Source organism: Camarhynchus parvulus, chromosome 1A, assembly GCF_901933205.1.
Source record: "Camarhynchus parvulus chromosome 1A, STF_HiC, whole genome shotgun sequence".
NCBI classification, from domain to species: domain Eukaryota; kingdom Metazoa; phylum Chordata; class Aves; order Passeriformes; family Thraupidae; genus Camarhynchus; species Camarhynchus parvulus.
In genome coordinates, this window is record NC_044586.1 from 22,267,269 (window position 1) to 22,283,931 (window position 16,663).

At 54.8% G+C, this 16,663-nt stretch overlaps 2 protein-coding genes across 2 annotated transcripts; both read right to left on the minus strand.

The window, feature by feature from the left end:
- Positions 1 to 1,977: 1,977 nt before the first annotated feature.
- On the minus strand, positions 1,978 to 4,626 carry KCNJ4 (potassium inwardly rectifying channel subfamily J member 4). Its single transcript, XM_030960107.1, has 2 exons — positions 4,514 to 4,626; positions 1,978 to 3,307 (listed from the first exon to the last, which is right to left on the minus strand). Exons 1-2 carry the CDS (start codon positions 4,534 to 4,536, stop codon positions 1,978 to 1,980), a joined length of 1,353 nt encoding a protein of 450 aa, XP_030815967.1. The 5' UTR covers positions 4,537 to 4,626.
- Positions 4,627 to 7,179: 2,553 nt separating this feature from the next.
- Positions 7,180 to 8,437, minus strand: LOC115910031. Its single transcript, XM_030959817.1, is given in 2 exon segments — positions 7,180 to 7,273; positions 7,275 to 8,437. Coding segments are annotated over 2 exon segments (1,257 nt in total).
- Positions 8,438 to 16,663: the final 8,226 nt, after the last annotated feature.

Genomic DNA, 16,663 nt, shown 5'->3' on the forward strand with positions numbered 1-16,663 from the left:
TCCGTGGCTGGGCCCAGAGGGTGTTGGGGAATGGAATTATTCTGGGAATGGAATTATTCCAGTGAATGGAGCACACCCAGGCAGGACAGCTGTTCCCCCACAAAACCTACATCCTAAGATGAGAAATGACCATGCCTGGGCCTAGACATATCTTGTGAGTCTATTTGTGCTCTTTCTCAAATGCACTTCCATATAACCTCACTTTCTCTTCCTCTTTTCCCCTTCCATCTTCACCATCTGCCCTCTGTGTCTGCTTCTTCCTCTCAGTCCTGCTATTTCTTTCCTTGCCCTTCTGCTTCTTCCCCTCTTCCTTTTGCTTCTTGAACCTGTTCCAAGTTGATACTGAGATGCTTTTTTCTGCTTTTAGATCAGGGATTAGGTGGGACATAATTTCTTCAGCTATTCCCCACCACAGCACAGCTACTGAGTGCCCAGAGCAGCTTCCTGAGCTCCCTGTTTGCTTTTCTGTCCTCATATCGTCTGCAGTTTTGGAGAGGTGATTCTGCTACTCCTGAAGGAAAATGCTCATCATGTTTTCACCTCTTTTGTGAAATGACAACCAAGTGATGTTACAAGTCTAGCTTTGGCTGATGTTTTCCCTCATCCTCCCTTCCCTTGCCTCTAGCACAAAGAGACACTTTGGGTTTTTTCATGGGGTTTTTGAATCTAGAGCAATGTCTTGCACATCTCTGCCTCTTCACCAAGTATATCTATAACCCTTCCCTGGGAAAAATTCTCGATATCTCCAAAGCAAATAGAATTGCTTGGCCAATCCTACTAGTAATTTTAATGCAGATTATTCCCTCCATGCACACATTTGTATGACCTTCTCCCTGAGCAAATTCTCTGAGCCTCTTGTTATAGGTCTTTACCAGAGAGGCCCAGAACAAGAGAGCCCTCGTGGTGGAGTTTCCAGTGTCCAATGCCATACAAATAGCAACCACCAGCCCTAATAACCCTCATCAGTCTCTATACCAGGCTGCAGCTGTGGAGTCTGTCCTTTGCTTCCAAACCTCCCCTTGGGATATTAGACTTTATTAAAAATAAATTGTTACAAATTCTGTTTTACAGCTGATGGCATCAGGGAGAAGAGTGGAGGAGGCAAAAGGAGCAAGTGGAGGGTCTGCTGTCCAGTCAGGTCACCTGTCTGTCATCCTAGCTGTGCTGTGCCAGGGAGCAGTCTGCGTGTGGTAAGCACAGGGCCCTGCCTCCTCTGCCAGTATCTCAGGAGAGGAGCAGGACATGTTTTTCAAGAGGACTGGGAGAACTGGATCTGAGTCCATGGAGCCGAGCTGCTTCTGGAGGTGACAGACACTGAAAGCCAAGGAGAGTGCAGAGCAGCCTGTGTAGAACATCCTTGTCTCCTAGCTTGGCATTTGCCGTGGAAAAATATCGATTTCAGTTCTCCTTCTCTTTTATATACAGAATCATGTGCAACAAGCAATAAACATGCAAGCAAACTTTTCCCTTGAGATCCTTCCCCACTCCCTCCAAGAGTCCCAAACTCTCCCTTCTATCCTCATCTGGTCAGTGCGCAGGCGTTGCTCCTCTCCCAGTGACGGTGGTGACCCTTGACAGCTTGGGGCCTACCCACAGTGAGAGGTGACAGAAAGTCTGCTGTTGCCTCAGCAGCAGAAACACTTGCTGTGAGTCCCAGTCTGTCCACCGAAGGCAGGCACTCCTGTCACCTCTCCAGAGACAAGAAACCAGGCCTGCTGCCCTCCTGTCTCTGGGCAGGAGAGGGGTTCTAGCCCAAGCTGCACACCCAGAAAGAGCAGTGTATCCTCAGTCCTCTCCCAGGCATTACGACCTCAGGAGAAAGGGAGTATATCCGAGCAGCTCCAGGCCTTGGTGTATCTGGGGGCTGAGAGGCAATCATGGGAGGCATTATTTGGTGATGAAGGGACTTATCCAGTGTATGGGTACGGAACAGAGGAGACTGTGGGCAACAGGTGCGGAACGGGGAGGCTGGAGGAGTTAGATGGCTGACTCCCTGCGGTATGAGATTGTATCTAGAGGCAGAGTTGCCTGGAGCCGCTCCAGGTCCAGGTGGCTTCCAAAATCCATCATCTGGATGATACCTCCCTCCTCCTTGGTGTTGCCCCCTAAAACTACACCCACTTCATCATCATCTTCGTCTTCATCTTGACTGACAAGTGCCAGCTCATTCTCGTAGCAGAAGGCACTGGGAGGTGGTGGAGAAGGTAGGATGGTCATCTTGCTTTCTTGCAGCTCCCGGGCTGAGCAGCAAGGTGTGCCAGCTACCTCGTATGTCTTGTGAAAGCGGGAGTAATCCACTTTGTAGTGGTTCTTCTCCTCAAACACAACCGGTTCAAAGCGATGACCCCAAAGGATTTCACTAGCAAGGTAAGAGCTTCGTGCCTGTGTGGTCATGGCTGTGGCTTCCACCATCCCCTCCAGAATAACCACAATTTCAAAATTCTCCGTCTCCAGCTCTTCCTTGCCAATCCCATAGAGGGGGCTCTCCTCATCAATCTCATGAACGATAATAATGGGTGAGACCAAAAATATACGATCCAGACCCACGTCGTAGCCCACATTTAGGTCCCGCTGGTCCAGGGGGAGGTATTCCCCTTCCTCCGTCATGTAGGGCTTGATGAGCTGGGCTCGGACATGGGCCTCCACGATGTGACTCCTCCTCAAGTTGCCCACCCTCCACATGAGACACAGTTTGCCATCCCGCACGGAGATGACGGCATGATGGCTGAAGAGGAGGGTCTGGGCCCGCTTCTTGGGCCTTGCCATCTTGGCCATGATGGTGCCAATCATGAAGGAGTCAATCACACAGCCCACGATGGACTGCACCACAACTGCCATGATGGCCAGCGGGCACTCCTCAGTCACGCAGCGGAAGCCGTACCCGATGGTTGTCTGTGTCTCCACTGAGAAAAGAAAAGCCCCCAGGAAGCTGTTCACATGCATAATGCAGGGCTTGGGCAGAGAGGGACTACCTGCCACCGCCGGTGCATTGAGGTCGCCGTGGAAGAAGGCGATGCACCAGAAGAGGAAGCCAAAGAAGAGCCAGGAGACCAGGAAGGCAGCAGAGAAGATCATCAGCATGTACCGCCAGCGCGTGTCCACACAGGTGGTGAAGATGTCGGCCATGTAGCGCTGGGATTTGTTGCTCAGGTTGGCAAAGTAAACGTTGCACTGGCCGTTCTTCTTCACGAAGCGGTTGCGGTGCTTCCGCCGGGGAGCGTGGCCCTTGCCATTCCGGCTGTGCCCATTCATGCTGCCCAGTGTAGAGACCTTGTGTCCATCCTCCTCGGTGGACACGATGCTGTACCTGGGAACAGAAGAAGCAGGCACTTCCATCAGGAATACGTGAAGGGTAACAGCAACCACTGAGACAGCAAGGGCAGGAGGCGTGGGTGGCTCACAGGGGTGCAGTACCACCCTGATGGATCTCACAACAGCACGTGTCAGTGATTATTGCACCATGGTGCCAACCTGACCAAACCGGTCGACATCAGCTGCAATGTTCGCTGAGTGTTGCTACCTGGAGGCTGCATCTAGCAAAGTCCTGATAGGACAGCAAGGCAGCAGCAGCTTGTTGCTCTGTGGTACCTTCCAGCCTTTATGGTGAAGAGGGATACAAGGCTTTGAAACCTGACAGCAGCTGGCACAGCCAGGAAGCCTGGGAGCAAGCACCCGCAGCCTGACCCCATTTTGGCCCTCATATAATACAAGGCTGGGAGTTTCTATTTTCTCCTCTGCTCTGCTCACTGATTTCATGGTGTGTGGTGACAATGTTTATACACTTCCTGCCTCAGGACAATTTTGTTGCCACAGCAACATGTGTGTCTTCCAGCATCCCTTGTCCAAAGCCAAAGGTGTAATTTGGAAATCAACAGCCAAAGCACTGGCAGTTTCCTTGGCAGAAGCAACACACACACTTTCTGGGAAACCTTTCCCCCTCTGGCTCCCCTCCCTCATGGTCAGCTCTGACACTGCCCCTCATGTGATCCCGTGACACTTGCAGATACTCCTTAAAGATGTGATGGTAGATGGTGCTCTGACCAGAGAGGAAACCAAGAGAGTGCACTGAAGCACAAAGACTGCTCTGCCCTCATGCCTGACCAGCTGCAGCCTCACAGGACCCTGGGAGTCTCTCCTTCTCACCCTATGGTGTTGACATGACATTCCTCCAGAATGGGCCTCCATCACACAGCAAGGACAGCACTGGTGGCTGCAGTTGTGATTCCTGGGAACATGTGGCTTCTGCAGTGCTGCTGGAATCTGTAATTTCTGGTCCAGCACCATGCAGTGCTTTGCTTCTCCTCCATAGTATTCCTCCAAGCACTACCACTGCATATGGCACATTTTGGGTTGGAGGAGGACAGAGGAGTCATTCCTTGGAACAGGAATGCCACTGACAGGTAATTTGAGAAGAATATATCAAAAGGCAGTCTGAATTCAGGGTCTGAGGGGTCAGATGAGGAGGACCAGGTCACTCAGGGCAGCAGCAGGTCTCGCGAGGAGGGTTACTCACCGATTGACTCGGACGCTGCCCATGGCTCGCTCGGTCACCAGGTGTCAGGGGGCCGTGGGAGCTGCCAGGCCGTGGGAGCTCATGCAGCAGCACTCACGTGGGACTGGGCAGCTCCAGGTTTCACCTCTGGCAAGCTGGGACCAGCGCTGCCATTGTGATTGTTCCTGGGCACGCTCCTGGCAGGGAAGGACAAAGCAAAACCCGGTCAGATCAGATCCCCCCTGGCAGCAGCCATCGGAGTGGCGGGCACAGCCAGGGTGCTTTGGGAGGTGTCCTTGGGGCACCTGCTGCAGCCTGGCTCGGGCAGGTGAGGAGCCGGTGGGTGCAGACCGGGTGCACGGCCCGCAGACCCCGCGCTCCCCAGCAGCAGAGGAGCAGGGCCGGCGGGTCACCGCTGTCCAGACCAAGGGCACAGCAGCTGAGCCGCTCACAGGGCCCTTGCCCTGAGCCATTATATTAATATCAGAGCTTACACCAGGGCAACAGCTCAGCCAGGCTAAATGCCTCTCACTCAAGGACTAACAAAGCACAGGAATGCACAGCAGCCTTCAGGATCCCCATCAACCCAGACTAACCCTGAGGGGATTTTTTCCAGGGTGTGCAGAACACACTGTTTCAACTAAAATAAGGAAAGCAATGGGTAGAGCCCAAAAGAACTGATGGAAAGGAAGGGCTCAGGGGTAGCCAAAGAGAAGCCAGTTAGGGGAAACCAACCTTGTGACATGGCCTGTATACAGCGTCCAAGGAGCAGCTCAGCAGCAGAGTCCTGGGAGGATGTCCAGCAGATGTCCCAACCCAGTCCTTCCAGAACGAAAGGATGGAGAAGCCAAAGACTCAAGAGCCAACCTATTCCACCTGCCCAGAGCTGCTGGGAAGGGAAATGCACTGAGGGGGTAATGACTCACAGATTAGGAAGGGCTTTGTACACCCATGCTAATCCTGCACTGTGGCCTTTGGATTACAGCAGCCAGTGCTGAGTGTGGATGCAGACAGAGCCAGCTAATCTATTTCCTCCCAGCCTCACCAATGAACAGCCGCTGGTTGACAGATAGGGGAAAAAATACAAGGATTTTGGGATCAAATGTAAGGCTTAGAGCTGCTTGCAAGTGGTGGTGCATGGACAGGAGAGAGGAACAGCAAATGATGTTGCCTAGGATGTAAAAGCTGGTGAAAACCATCCTTGTCCCATCATCAGTGCCCCAGAATGGGGCTGCACGTGGCCAGAGGTGCCCACCAGCTTTCCCCAGTTAGGACCAGAGCTGGAAAGCAGCAAGAAGGGAGGTCCAGACATCACCTCTGATGGAATGAAGAATACCCAGTTACTGAGGCAGTTAAAGCTCTGCAGCAACACAAGCAAGGGTGTTCAGACCCGGGGTATTATGAGACCAGGAGAAGAAAACAACCTTGTAATCCACAACTCAGCATATAGAGACAAAATGAACAGCTGCCCAAAAATCCCCATCAGGAAAAAGCACTTTGACACTGAACTGTGCCAGCTCCCGCCACCTTACTGCCCTACAACATCCAAGTGTTCATGAAGCTAGTTTGGCCAGGAATTTTTGCTGTGCAGATGGGTAAACCTATAGCAGACCCTGGGGCTGTAACCTAAGTTAATCAGAAATGTTGATGGGATGAAGAGAAGGTCATTTCATACCCACAGATGGTCCTGCTGGGATAAAGCTGACCAGAGCTATTGCATGTTGAGTTCATACTGCAGGGTCCCACATGGCTTTGGGAGGTGGCAAAGGTGGGCAGTTTAGGTACAACCCTCTGTGCCAGCCCCAGCCAGGAGAGGAGAGGCATCCTCTTCAAGTGGCATCATTCTCAGCCAGCCTGGATATGCCAAGCTCATCCTTAGCCTGCAATGACCCCGATAACACAGGGAAGGCCCTGTCACAGCTCACACATATGAGTAATTCACAATTTCCTGAAAGTATCTACAACCAACAACTCTCTTTCTCCAGCTGCAGAAACAGGTGCACCATTTCTAGAGATGTTGGATTTCTGGCCCAGGCAGCAGCCAGCTCCAAAAGAAAGGGAGGAGGACCTAAGGCGCTTTGCGAAACTGTGTGCAGCAACACCTGGATCTCTGCTCCTCACCTATCCCCCCTTCCCAAAAAGGGGCAAAGGAAGATGATGAAATACAAGGGCTTTGTTCATCTCCAGTTCAGGCCGGTACAGCTATGGGGTGGGATGAGCACGCTGTGTAAGAGCACTGCATCCTGTGGTGCTGTGCTTCCTCCTGGCTCCCACATGGAAGCTCATGTCAGCCGGAGCTGTGGCAGAGCCTCTTGCAGAGTCCACCATGGCTGGACCATGCAGCTCAGAGCCTGGGCAGCCTTTGCTGCTGGCTCCACAGTGCCCAGTCAGAGTATCAGCAGCTAAAGTCACATCACTATCTGCAATTGGTACCTAATCACAAGGAAAGTATTTCCACAAAAGATGAAGGCTACCAGTCTGAGCACACACATTTGAGAGTGGAAAAGTAAATGCTTTTATTTGCAGTAAATGGTTACAAGTGGGAGAACGATGGCCTTGGACCATGCACGGATCCATGGAACTCACACAGAACTGCACTCATAGATCTTTCTCTGCTTAAAATTTGAGAATTTTTCTGGTGGATTCAAGGACCTCAGTAACAATGGGCAGCATTTCTGAGGCAGGAACTACCTGAGGGAGGCATCTTTGCCCATTATGAGCTCGTGGGGGTTTTGCCTGGTGAAGTCTAAGTTCTGTTTCACTGCTTCTGGGCCAGTCTGTTCTCAGGTTTTCACTCCCCAGCTTGCATCTCTCCAGCTGTCCTTGGAGAGTAAAGATCTTCTGCTTCAGCCTCTCCGCGTTTGTTTCGGCATTCAGAGCCCGCTGGGTCATTATCTGAAGATGACACTCAGTCTCCTGGACTAAGGACTGGAGCTCTTGGACTTCCCTCTCCCGCTCAGCCTGGCTGGCCTTCAGCTGATCCTGCAGGCTCGCCACCATGCACACCTGTCTCTTCAAGTTGTTCTGGAAGGTCTGGAACATTCTCCTGACCATGGCATTGTCCTTCCTGAGTGCATCATTCTCACCTCCGAGCCTGTCATACTGTTCCCTGAGCATGTCGTATTCCTCCCTGAGCACGACGTTCTCAGCCATGAACACAGCCCTGTCCTTCCTGAGCTCCCTGAACGCCTGCCTGAGTGTGAAGTTCTCTGCTGCGAGCACGATGTTCGCGTTCCTGAACATTTCGTTCTCCGACCTGAGCGTGCTGTTCTCCTGCCACAGCGAGTCATAGGTTGGCTGCAGGGACAGGGACTCTCTGTCCTCGCTGTCCTCGCTGTCCTCGCCGTCCTCGCCGTCCTCGCCGTCCTCCCCGTGCAGCATGTGGGGCTCCACTCCCGTGGTGCTCTCTGGGTGTCCCACAAAATGGCCACTGGCATGGGCCTGTGTGGCAGCGGCCTCTGTCACCAAGTGCTGGCCTGAGCTGTGCTGGAAAGAGTCGTGGAAGCCACTTGGTGCTGTACCAGCCTTTTGAAGGACAGGCAACCTCTGATGCCCAGGAAGGTGGTAGGTCGGGCTGGGCTGCTCATCTCCATCCAAGCTGCCAGACATTCCCACGTCTTTGTAAAATGGTTCCTGAAGCTCCTGATCTTCCTTCTCAAGCTCCAGCCCATGCTTGGCCAACCCCACCTGTTTATCTTTCACCATGTAAGAGTCCCCAGGAGTTAGGAAAAATGTGGGTTCTCCCAGACCCTCTGTCTTATTTTCATCTGTGCTGTCACTGCTCTTGCACAAGGGTGAAGGAACATCAGAATGGCAGGAGTTCTCTGATTCTTCACCACCATCATTGTCATCATCACCACCATCATTGCCATCATCACCTTGCAAGCCTTGAGATTCTGGGTAGACCATCATCATTAGCCCAAAGATGCGAAATGGCTGCGACATTTTTCAGGATGCTCTCAGCTGCAGCAAGCAGGAGAATCCAATTTGTGTTCCTGGAGTGCAGGCCATGCAGGCTGTTGACACTGACAAGCAGTGTGCCACCTTCTGCAGCTTCAGCAGGGCTTGTTGTGGCCACCAGAATCCCTCTGTTCAGAACACCAGGATCAGGAGGTGTTCGGGAGGGAGAGGAGAGCCACAGACCTCTGCATCTTGGCTCTGGGGACACCTGGAACCACCAACATTCCAAGGTCTGTGATGTCATCAAGTTCCAAGTGTGCTGAGTTGTCAGAAGCAGGGGAGGGGGAGGAAGCAATCAACTGCTGTCCTGATTCTGTCTAGGACTGCGTTAATTTTCTTCATAGTAGCCAGCACGGTGCTGGATTTAGTGTGAGAATAATGCTGATAACACAGACTTGTCAGAGCTGTTGTTAAGTAGTGGCTTACTCCAAGACAAGGACTTCTCTGTTGCTCATGTTCTGCCACTGAGGAGCTGCACAGGAATCCAGGAGGGAGCATGGCCAGAACAGCTGGTCCAAACTAGCCAGAGGGATATCCTATGCCACAGAACATCATGCCCAGAATGTAACTGGGGGATTTAACTGGAAGGGGCTGATGGATGCCTGGGGACGTACTGGGCATCAGTCATTGGGTGGTCAGTAATGGGGTTGTGCATCACTTGTTTCTCTTGGGTCCTGTTATTCTCTCTCTGTGCTTATTGTTATTGTTATTGTTATTGTTATTACTGTTATTATTAGTGTTGTTGTTGTTGTTGATAATAGTATTAATATGATTGATATATTTATTATTGGGGTTTTTTTCCAATAATGAAATTGTTCTTATTTCAACGCACAAAGTTTACTTTTTTTTTCGATTCCCCTCCCCACTGTGGTTGGGGGCAGTGAGAGGGAGAGAGGGGCTGAGTGATAATTAAGTTGCCTGCTGGGGTTAAACCACAACAGCTGCAAAAGGTGTTTTTGGCAGCATGAGGATAAGTTGTCCTCCTGGTGTAGAGCTGACCCCAGCCTGGGGAGGCTGTCAGTGAGCAGAGAGCAGCTCATGAAGCCACCTGAGACCTCCAGCGTAAAGGAGGGACAGGGACGATCCAGCCCGGGCAGGCATGGCACAGAGGGGACAGCCCTGTCCCACAGGGTACGGAGACATCTCCACCAGCAAGGCCAAGCCACTGGCACTTGGTTGGGGCTGACCCTGGTCAGGGGCAGGAGACATCACCAGCACTTTGGCCACAGGCATTGCTCTAAGCTGAGCGGCCAGTGGAGGGTCCACGCTGTGGCGCTGCCAATCTGATTCATCCCTGCTGCCAGCTGGCACAGGGAAGTGTTAGTAATACCCAGTGCCACAAACTCAGAGCGGCACGAGCCAGGAGACGAACAAAAATAAACACGTTTCCCACTTCCACCCCAACACACCCCCACAGCGCGTGGTGCCGCCACGGGAAGGACAGACAGGCAGGCAAGAAACGCCTGGGCTGGGCACTGCTGCCACATTGGGTCACTGTCCCTCCTCAGCAGCTGGTGGGCCAGGGCCGCCACTGACGTCCCTGCTGGCAAAATCAATGCCACCAGCTTGGCAAGGCCTGGGGGCTTACTGGGAGCCCAAACCCTATGCAAACGTAGTTCAAATGGCTGTGAACAGGTCCCATTGCCACTTGGAAACCTGAAACAGAAATGGAATGAAAGGGGAAGGCTCAGAGGTGTCCCCAGCAGAAGGGGATTATATTCATATCCTGAACAGGCAGCTGCTTCTCACATGGGCAAGGAGGAGGAAAGCCTGGCTGAGGACAGAGACACGAATTCAGAGCATGCCTGAGGGCATTTCTTGGAGCTTGCCCTGCCTCCTGAGACCCACAAGTGAAGGAACAAGCTGCAGAGTCAGTGACAATTCCTATGGAGTGGTATGAAACCAAGCTGGTGGGTGCAGCAAGGAGAGAGGCTAGGCTGGAGGCTGCAGCCTGGACAGACGCCTCCCCATCCCTCTGCTGCCTTTCCTGGGTGTACATGAACACCCATGAGTAATGGCCTGCAGAAGCCCCCAAAGCACATTTGAAAGCTGCTGCAGCATGGATGTCACAGCCACTGCCTTGCAGCATTGAAACAGCCAGCCAGATGGGTCTCCAGGGGCCAGCAGCTGCCTCCAGCCCCAGAGCATGTGCTACCCTTCTCTCTTTGCCAACCCCTCCTGTGTTTTAGATTGAGCAATGCCAGGGACACCACCACGGTGCTGCAGTCATCTCCTCCTTCCCGTGTGACACCGTGCTCCAGCAGCACAAGCCATCACACCAGCCCACGCTGCCACCCCAGTTCTGCTCTGGCCCTGAGCAGGCACGTGGGGCTGCACTGCTGCTGTCCCTTTCCAAGGGATCTGCAGGATAATGAGGTCAAGGTGCTTGGTGCCGGGACAATACCTCCATTGCTCCATCCCTTGTACACCGTGCAGTGCCTTGAACATCCCAGTCTTTCTCCAGCCCCTGCCAGAGTAGATCATATATTGTCAATCCTTCCTTAAATTTGCAATGGAAGAGTCTCATGAAACAGAACAGAAAAGTCCACGCTAAAGCACTCCCCCACTTCTCTTTTTATAACAACCATATCTGGTGCTCTGGGACATACACTGTGAGCGACAACGATGGAAAAATCCCAGGGTATTTTTACACTCTTAGTCTTTGCTTTATCGGGAGTTGTCTGGCAAATGCTTCTCTCCTGTCTGTGGTCAATACCGCAGCCGCTGGTCGCGCTCCGCTTTGTGCCTTTGTCCCTGCCACCGGCTGGCTCGGGAGCAGCATCCAGAGCCCAGGCTGCCAGCTCGGCACGCTGACAGCACGGCAGACGAACTGAACTTCTCGCCTCTCAGGGAGTCGGGACGGAAACACCCGCGGCTGAGGAGGGACCTCTGCCTTTTAGCAGAGCCTTGCAGACCCGCAGCACTCAGCGTGTCCTCTCCATCCCCTTTGTGACTCCATCTCTCCTCCTATTCCTCTGCAATGTTCTCAGGGTTCATGCTGGGGCTCAGGGGGCAGCTCTGTGCCGTGGGGCGCTGTGCTGCCCCAAGAGCCAGCGGCCGAGCTCTCGCTGCTCCGTGCCGGCAGGGCAGGCTGCCAGGCGCTGCACGGGCACACGCCGAGGCACAGTCACCGTGCAGGAGAGTTTTACCATATTAAAAAGGCAACTGACATATGGAAGGTGAGGGGAGGAAGCTGTAATCAACTCTATACCATTTTTATATACACACTTCTGCCTTTTCGTTCAATAATTATAAATAGATCAGGTGCCAACAGTCCCCATCTGCCCCTCAAGGCATGATCCGCTGACCAGTTTCCCTCTCCAAAAGAGGATTTTATTCATGTGCCTCTGCCCGGTTTATATTTTGGTGTGGAGTGAGAAGGGGGGATATTTTTTCCCCCTGTGAAGCTCTGGAGCCTGAGATGGGTAATATGAAAACAAAACAAAATGATTTGAAGTTAAACCATCTCAGTGTGTGACTCAGAGCTATTCATAGCTCCCTGAAGCCAGCTGCAGCAACGGAGCCAGAAGGATTCTGCCCGTATTATTATTCCAATTACCATCTGAATTAAAAGTTTGAGCAGTGATCAGCCCACGTGCTGATGGGAGGGGGAGAAAAGAAAGCGAAGAGAGAAGGAGAGAAAGAGTAAGAGGGAGAAAAAACAGATAAAAATGGGAACCACACAAAAGTCCCCAGGATGACAAAGTCAGGAAGAGGCACAGAAAGGTGACAGCATCACCTCCCGCCTGCTCCCACACCGCCCCAGCGATCCCTGCTGCGGCTGCACCGTCCAGACAATGCCGCTGCGAGAGCAGCTGCCTGCCCCGAGGATCTCAGACTAGGTGGGGATAACCCATGGTGGGGTTGGTGGGACTGGCACCGGCATTCACCCACTCCTCTCTGGCCAAAATGGGGCTGGGGGTACACCACACAGGGGCTGGGGGCTGGACTGAGCAGGATTGTAAGGAGAGGATGCTGCTGGAGTGGCAGCTGGGGAGAAGCCCCTGCTTTCTCTTGCTGAGTGAGGAAGGTGGGTGTTATTCTCTGTAGCTGGCATCACAGGAAAATTTAAATTCTCAGAAGGGCCCTGGCCTTCCCGGGGTGGTGTCCTTGGCCAAAAAGGAACCAAGCTTTTGTAGCAGCCAGGGTGCAGACTGCATCCCACCTGCTCCCGAGGAAACACAGGGGCTGACATGGCCCCAGCACCCTGCCGCCAAAACTGGACCCCAAAGGGCTGGTGCAAAACCTGCAAGAGCTGAAGAATTGAAGGCTCTGGGGTGTCCCTGAGGTCCTCACATCCCAGGGAGATGCAGTGCACTCAGGTCACCTTCTCCAGCTTCCCAGCACAACTGCACAGTGCAAAGGGTGTCTTCACTAATCCCTGCATCCCTGGAACTCCCTTCACTGGGCATCCTGCCCTGTGGGAGCCCTGATGTAAGGCCATTCCCAGCAGCATCCCTTCAGCACAAAGTGCCTGGCCACGTGGGATGTCTTGATGGCTTTTGGCTACTCAGGGGACAAGGATAATTATCGGTGTGCAGGAAAAGGGGGCTAAGAGTGGCTTACATCATCTGCCTGCCTGCTGCAGTTGTGGTCTTGACAGGGCAGGGATGGACTGCTGGTGACTGCCAGGCACCCTGCAAGGCAGGTGCCTGCAAATAGTTTATGAAAGATGATAACAACAGTGACAGCAGCAAGGGTGAGCAATAACCAGGGCAAAGCCTGCTCTGCACAGAGCCCCTGATTGAGAGAGGCTGCAGCCGCTGCTCTGCACCCAGCTGCAGCACGACAGCTGAGTTCCCAGCCTGGCCTGGCTGCTGAGCGCTAACCCATCAGTGACAAGGAAAAAAAATCTCCCTTCATCCCCCTTGTCGCTAGGCTAACAGGGAGCTGAGCAGAGCCACGAGCCTCCTGAAAGGGCCCCAGCTGCTCCCCTTTCAGCCATGCCTGCTAGGCACCAGGAGCAGAGCACAGGGAGCATCCCAGGTAAGCTGCAAAACCGCATTCCTGCAGAGAGGGGATCAAGTATTTCACTACAGGTTTGCTGAGTGCTATTCCTGCGGCCTGATCCGCCAGGTGTAACAAGCACATCTGGAAGGTGTCAAGCCTGAGCGCTGCGCAGCTCACGCAGTACGGAGCACATTGCCCGCTCCTTCCCCTACCCCCGGCTCTCCCGCAGGGAGGGGCTGCCATCGCTGGGGGAGAGCAGTGCGCCGCGGGACACGGCGGCTGCCTCTGCACACTGCCAGCACTGCGATACCCCCCCGCCATCACCACGGGTGGCTGTCACAGCCCTGCTCCTCCGGGCTGCGACAGTGGCTCCCGCCGGGGTCCTGCCTGCTCACCTGCCCGTCGCCTGCTGGCGCTGCCCGCAACGTCTGCCTGCTCACCTCCGCCCGGACACGAGGCTGTTTCTTGGTGCTGGGAACAACGGGAGCGGGAGAGGAGAGGAGTTCTGGGGCCGCTGTGTCTGGTCCCGTGGCAGGCACCGCCTCTTCATAATGCCATCGAGCTTTCCGAGGGGTGAAGCGCCGGTCTGCCCGGCCCCTGGGATCCCCGGTGCCCTTCAGCCCCGCACTCACCGTGCTGCTGGCGGGGCCGATCTATACAGCTCTCCCGGGGCTTTGCCCTCCTCTAGAGCACAGTCACTTTCGACATCCACCTGCTCTGAGGCTCCTTTCAGCTGGTCAGTCTGCGCGGGTGCTTTAGCCGGCTGCCGGCAGAAAGGGAGCCGGCGAGAGGAGAGGGGAGAGCCAAGCTGAAGGCAGGGAAAGGAGAGCAGGCAGCAGAGAGGCAGGCAGCTGGGACCAGGCCAGCAGCTCTTTGTACCAGGGCTGGTACGGCTTGCCAGGGAGGGAAGGAGGTGGGGAGATGTGTCAGGGTCGTTTCTCTGAGCCTTTTGCAGGGGACAGAATGGGGGACGCTGCTTCCCTCATTACAGAACAGCACCAGGCTCCCTCTGAAGTGTTTCAGGAGAAATGTTGCCATAGAAATAAAACAGCCGTCCAGATTGTGAGGGGCAGACCCACTGCCATGGTGGCAGGGGCGTGGGCAGGGTGGCGGCAGGAGCCCCTGGCTGGCGGCGTGGGGAGGTGCCGGGCTGGAGAGCGCCTTGCTCTCCACCCTCCAGTCCCTGATTTCCAGCGACAGCAGCGGTGGGGCTGCTGGGCCAGCGTGGCTGGTGCCAGGAGATGGTGGGCATCTCCGCCCCAAATAAACCAGTGGGTGAATTCCAGAACTGTCCCTGAAACAAGCTGCCTGCTGCCAGGCTCCCAGGAGGACAGGCATGGAGACACATGGATCTCTGGGGCCACGGGAACAGGGTCACATTGCAGCCAACACCTATCCCTCAGCAGCCGGTGCCACGGCACCCCCTTCGCTGCTGCAGAACGAGCCTCAGAGCTCTGAGGGCGAGAACCAGCTCAAAAGCAGCCCTTGCCTGTCCCAAGGTCCCCACTGCCAGAGAATCAGCATCTCTCCCAAGAAGGGGCTCCAATCCCAACCATCACCATTAAAACCACCTTGTCTGGCGAGGACAACCGGTGCCGGTGCCTCTGGGGGTTCCCTGCGAGGCCTCTCCGCCCTGGTGAGGGGCACAGGAGCGGTGACGCCAAGGAGCAGGAGTTCAGCCTGACTCAGTTTCGCAGCGTTGCGAGGCAAGCGCAGACGGCTTCACTCAGCCCATGCCATTCACAGAAAAGCGAGCGCCAGCGGGCGGCTGGGAGCCGCGTGCATGAGTAAGGGATCGATTGCTGAGACGCCAGCATCCATCCATCGATCGCGGGCCGCGCTGCCGGCCTGAGCCAGCCCAGCGCAACAACGGGGCGGGCTAGCGGGGTGTGCTGAGGGCACAGCGACATTAACTGCTCCGCACCGATGTCAGCGGGCACAGGTATCCATCACCGTGCCCTCCCCTCCCTTGCTGGCACCCTCCCGCCACTGACACCGCCCCAGGGATGCGGCTGCTTCCCGGGCGTGGCCGATGGCTGAGCTTGGGGTGGCCGAGAGGCTGGAGGGACCAGTAGGGACTGGTCCTGCCCAGCAACTGCATCCCTCCCCACCAACCTCCAGGCTTTCCGGTTTTCCTTGCAAACCATGGCGGGGGGCTGCAAGGGACAAGGACCACTGCCAGCACCACAGGTCAGGGCACTTGATCTTAGCGCCCAAACAGAGAGAGATGGAAGAAAAAAAGGTGGAGTAGAGGGAACCCACTTCCCTCCAGATCAGCCCTCTCCAGCTTTTCCTTTCTGCAGCCATCCTCACCATTTGTCCTCTCCCCACCACTGCCTGTTCCTAGCAGATTCATGCTTCCCCCTAAGGCACATATTTGCCCTGTATTGATCATTATTTTCAGTGGCTGCAAACACTGCCAAGGTGTCTCAGGCTCTTGTGAGTGCCACTTCTGGTGGTGAATGGAGAAGGGGCACATTCCCACATCTCTGCCAAGATGTACTCCCCATGCACCTGCCTGATCCCTCCCAGGCTCCAAGCAGCCCCAAGCCTTGGGTTCATCTCCACACCTCCCACCTCCTGTGGATGGCTCCTCCCGAGAAGCCAAGGAGGGCACAGAGCAGGGTTGGAGGTAGCCTTGGAGCTACGTCACCTCTGCCATGCGTTCCCATGTGCACTGTCACTGTCTGCCCCTCTCAGCACCCCCCAAGGGGAGGAAGGGGAGAAGGGAGAGGCCCCAGACCTGCTGTCTGCTGTGCCATCCATCGATGGAGTCAGGGCTGGGCAGCAGGGATAGGTCACCCCAGGCTCTTCCCAGAAGGATTTGGATGACTCCAGGCTATTTGCCCAGGAGGGAGGGCTGTGCGGGCTGAAGGGCCAGGGATGTCCGAGGTGATCTGCCAGCACCATGCTAACCTGCCTGCCCACTCCTGGAAGCCAACCTTGCCAACAGGGAGCAAAGGCAGAGTTTCTCTGGTAGTTTGCTCATGGCTTCCTCCTGAGCTCCTCCACCCAAAGCCACCAGCCAGAAGACCCTTTGCACCGTGCCTGTCTGGGGGGCTGTTGGACCACTGCTGGCAGGATCAGCCATGCTGGGACTAGGAGAGGTGGAAGGCAAGGGAAAGGGGGGCAGATCTGGAGCCCAAAAAGGCTCCACAGGCAGCAGAGAGCAAACACACCCACTTCAGCCCCATTTGCACCTGAGGGCTTGGAGAGCAGGCCTCCAGCTGCCTTCTTCTGTGTGAGCTGGCCAGGACCAGC

What these genes read in the sequence shown, in the direction of transcription:
- KCNJ4 (XM_030960107.1), bottom strand. Translation starts at nt 4,536, where the DNA reads ATGGGCAGCGTCCGAGTCAATCG. An exon ending in GGCAGCGTCCGAGTCAATCG is followed by an intron (nt 3,308 to 4,513) that starts GTGAGTAACCCT and finishes TTCTGTTCCCAG; the next exon opens with GTACAGCATCGTGTCCACCG.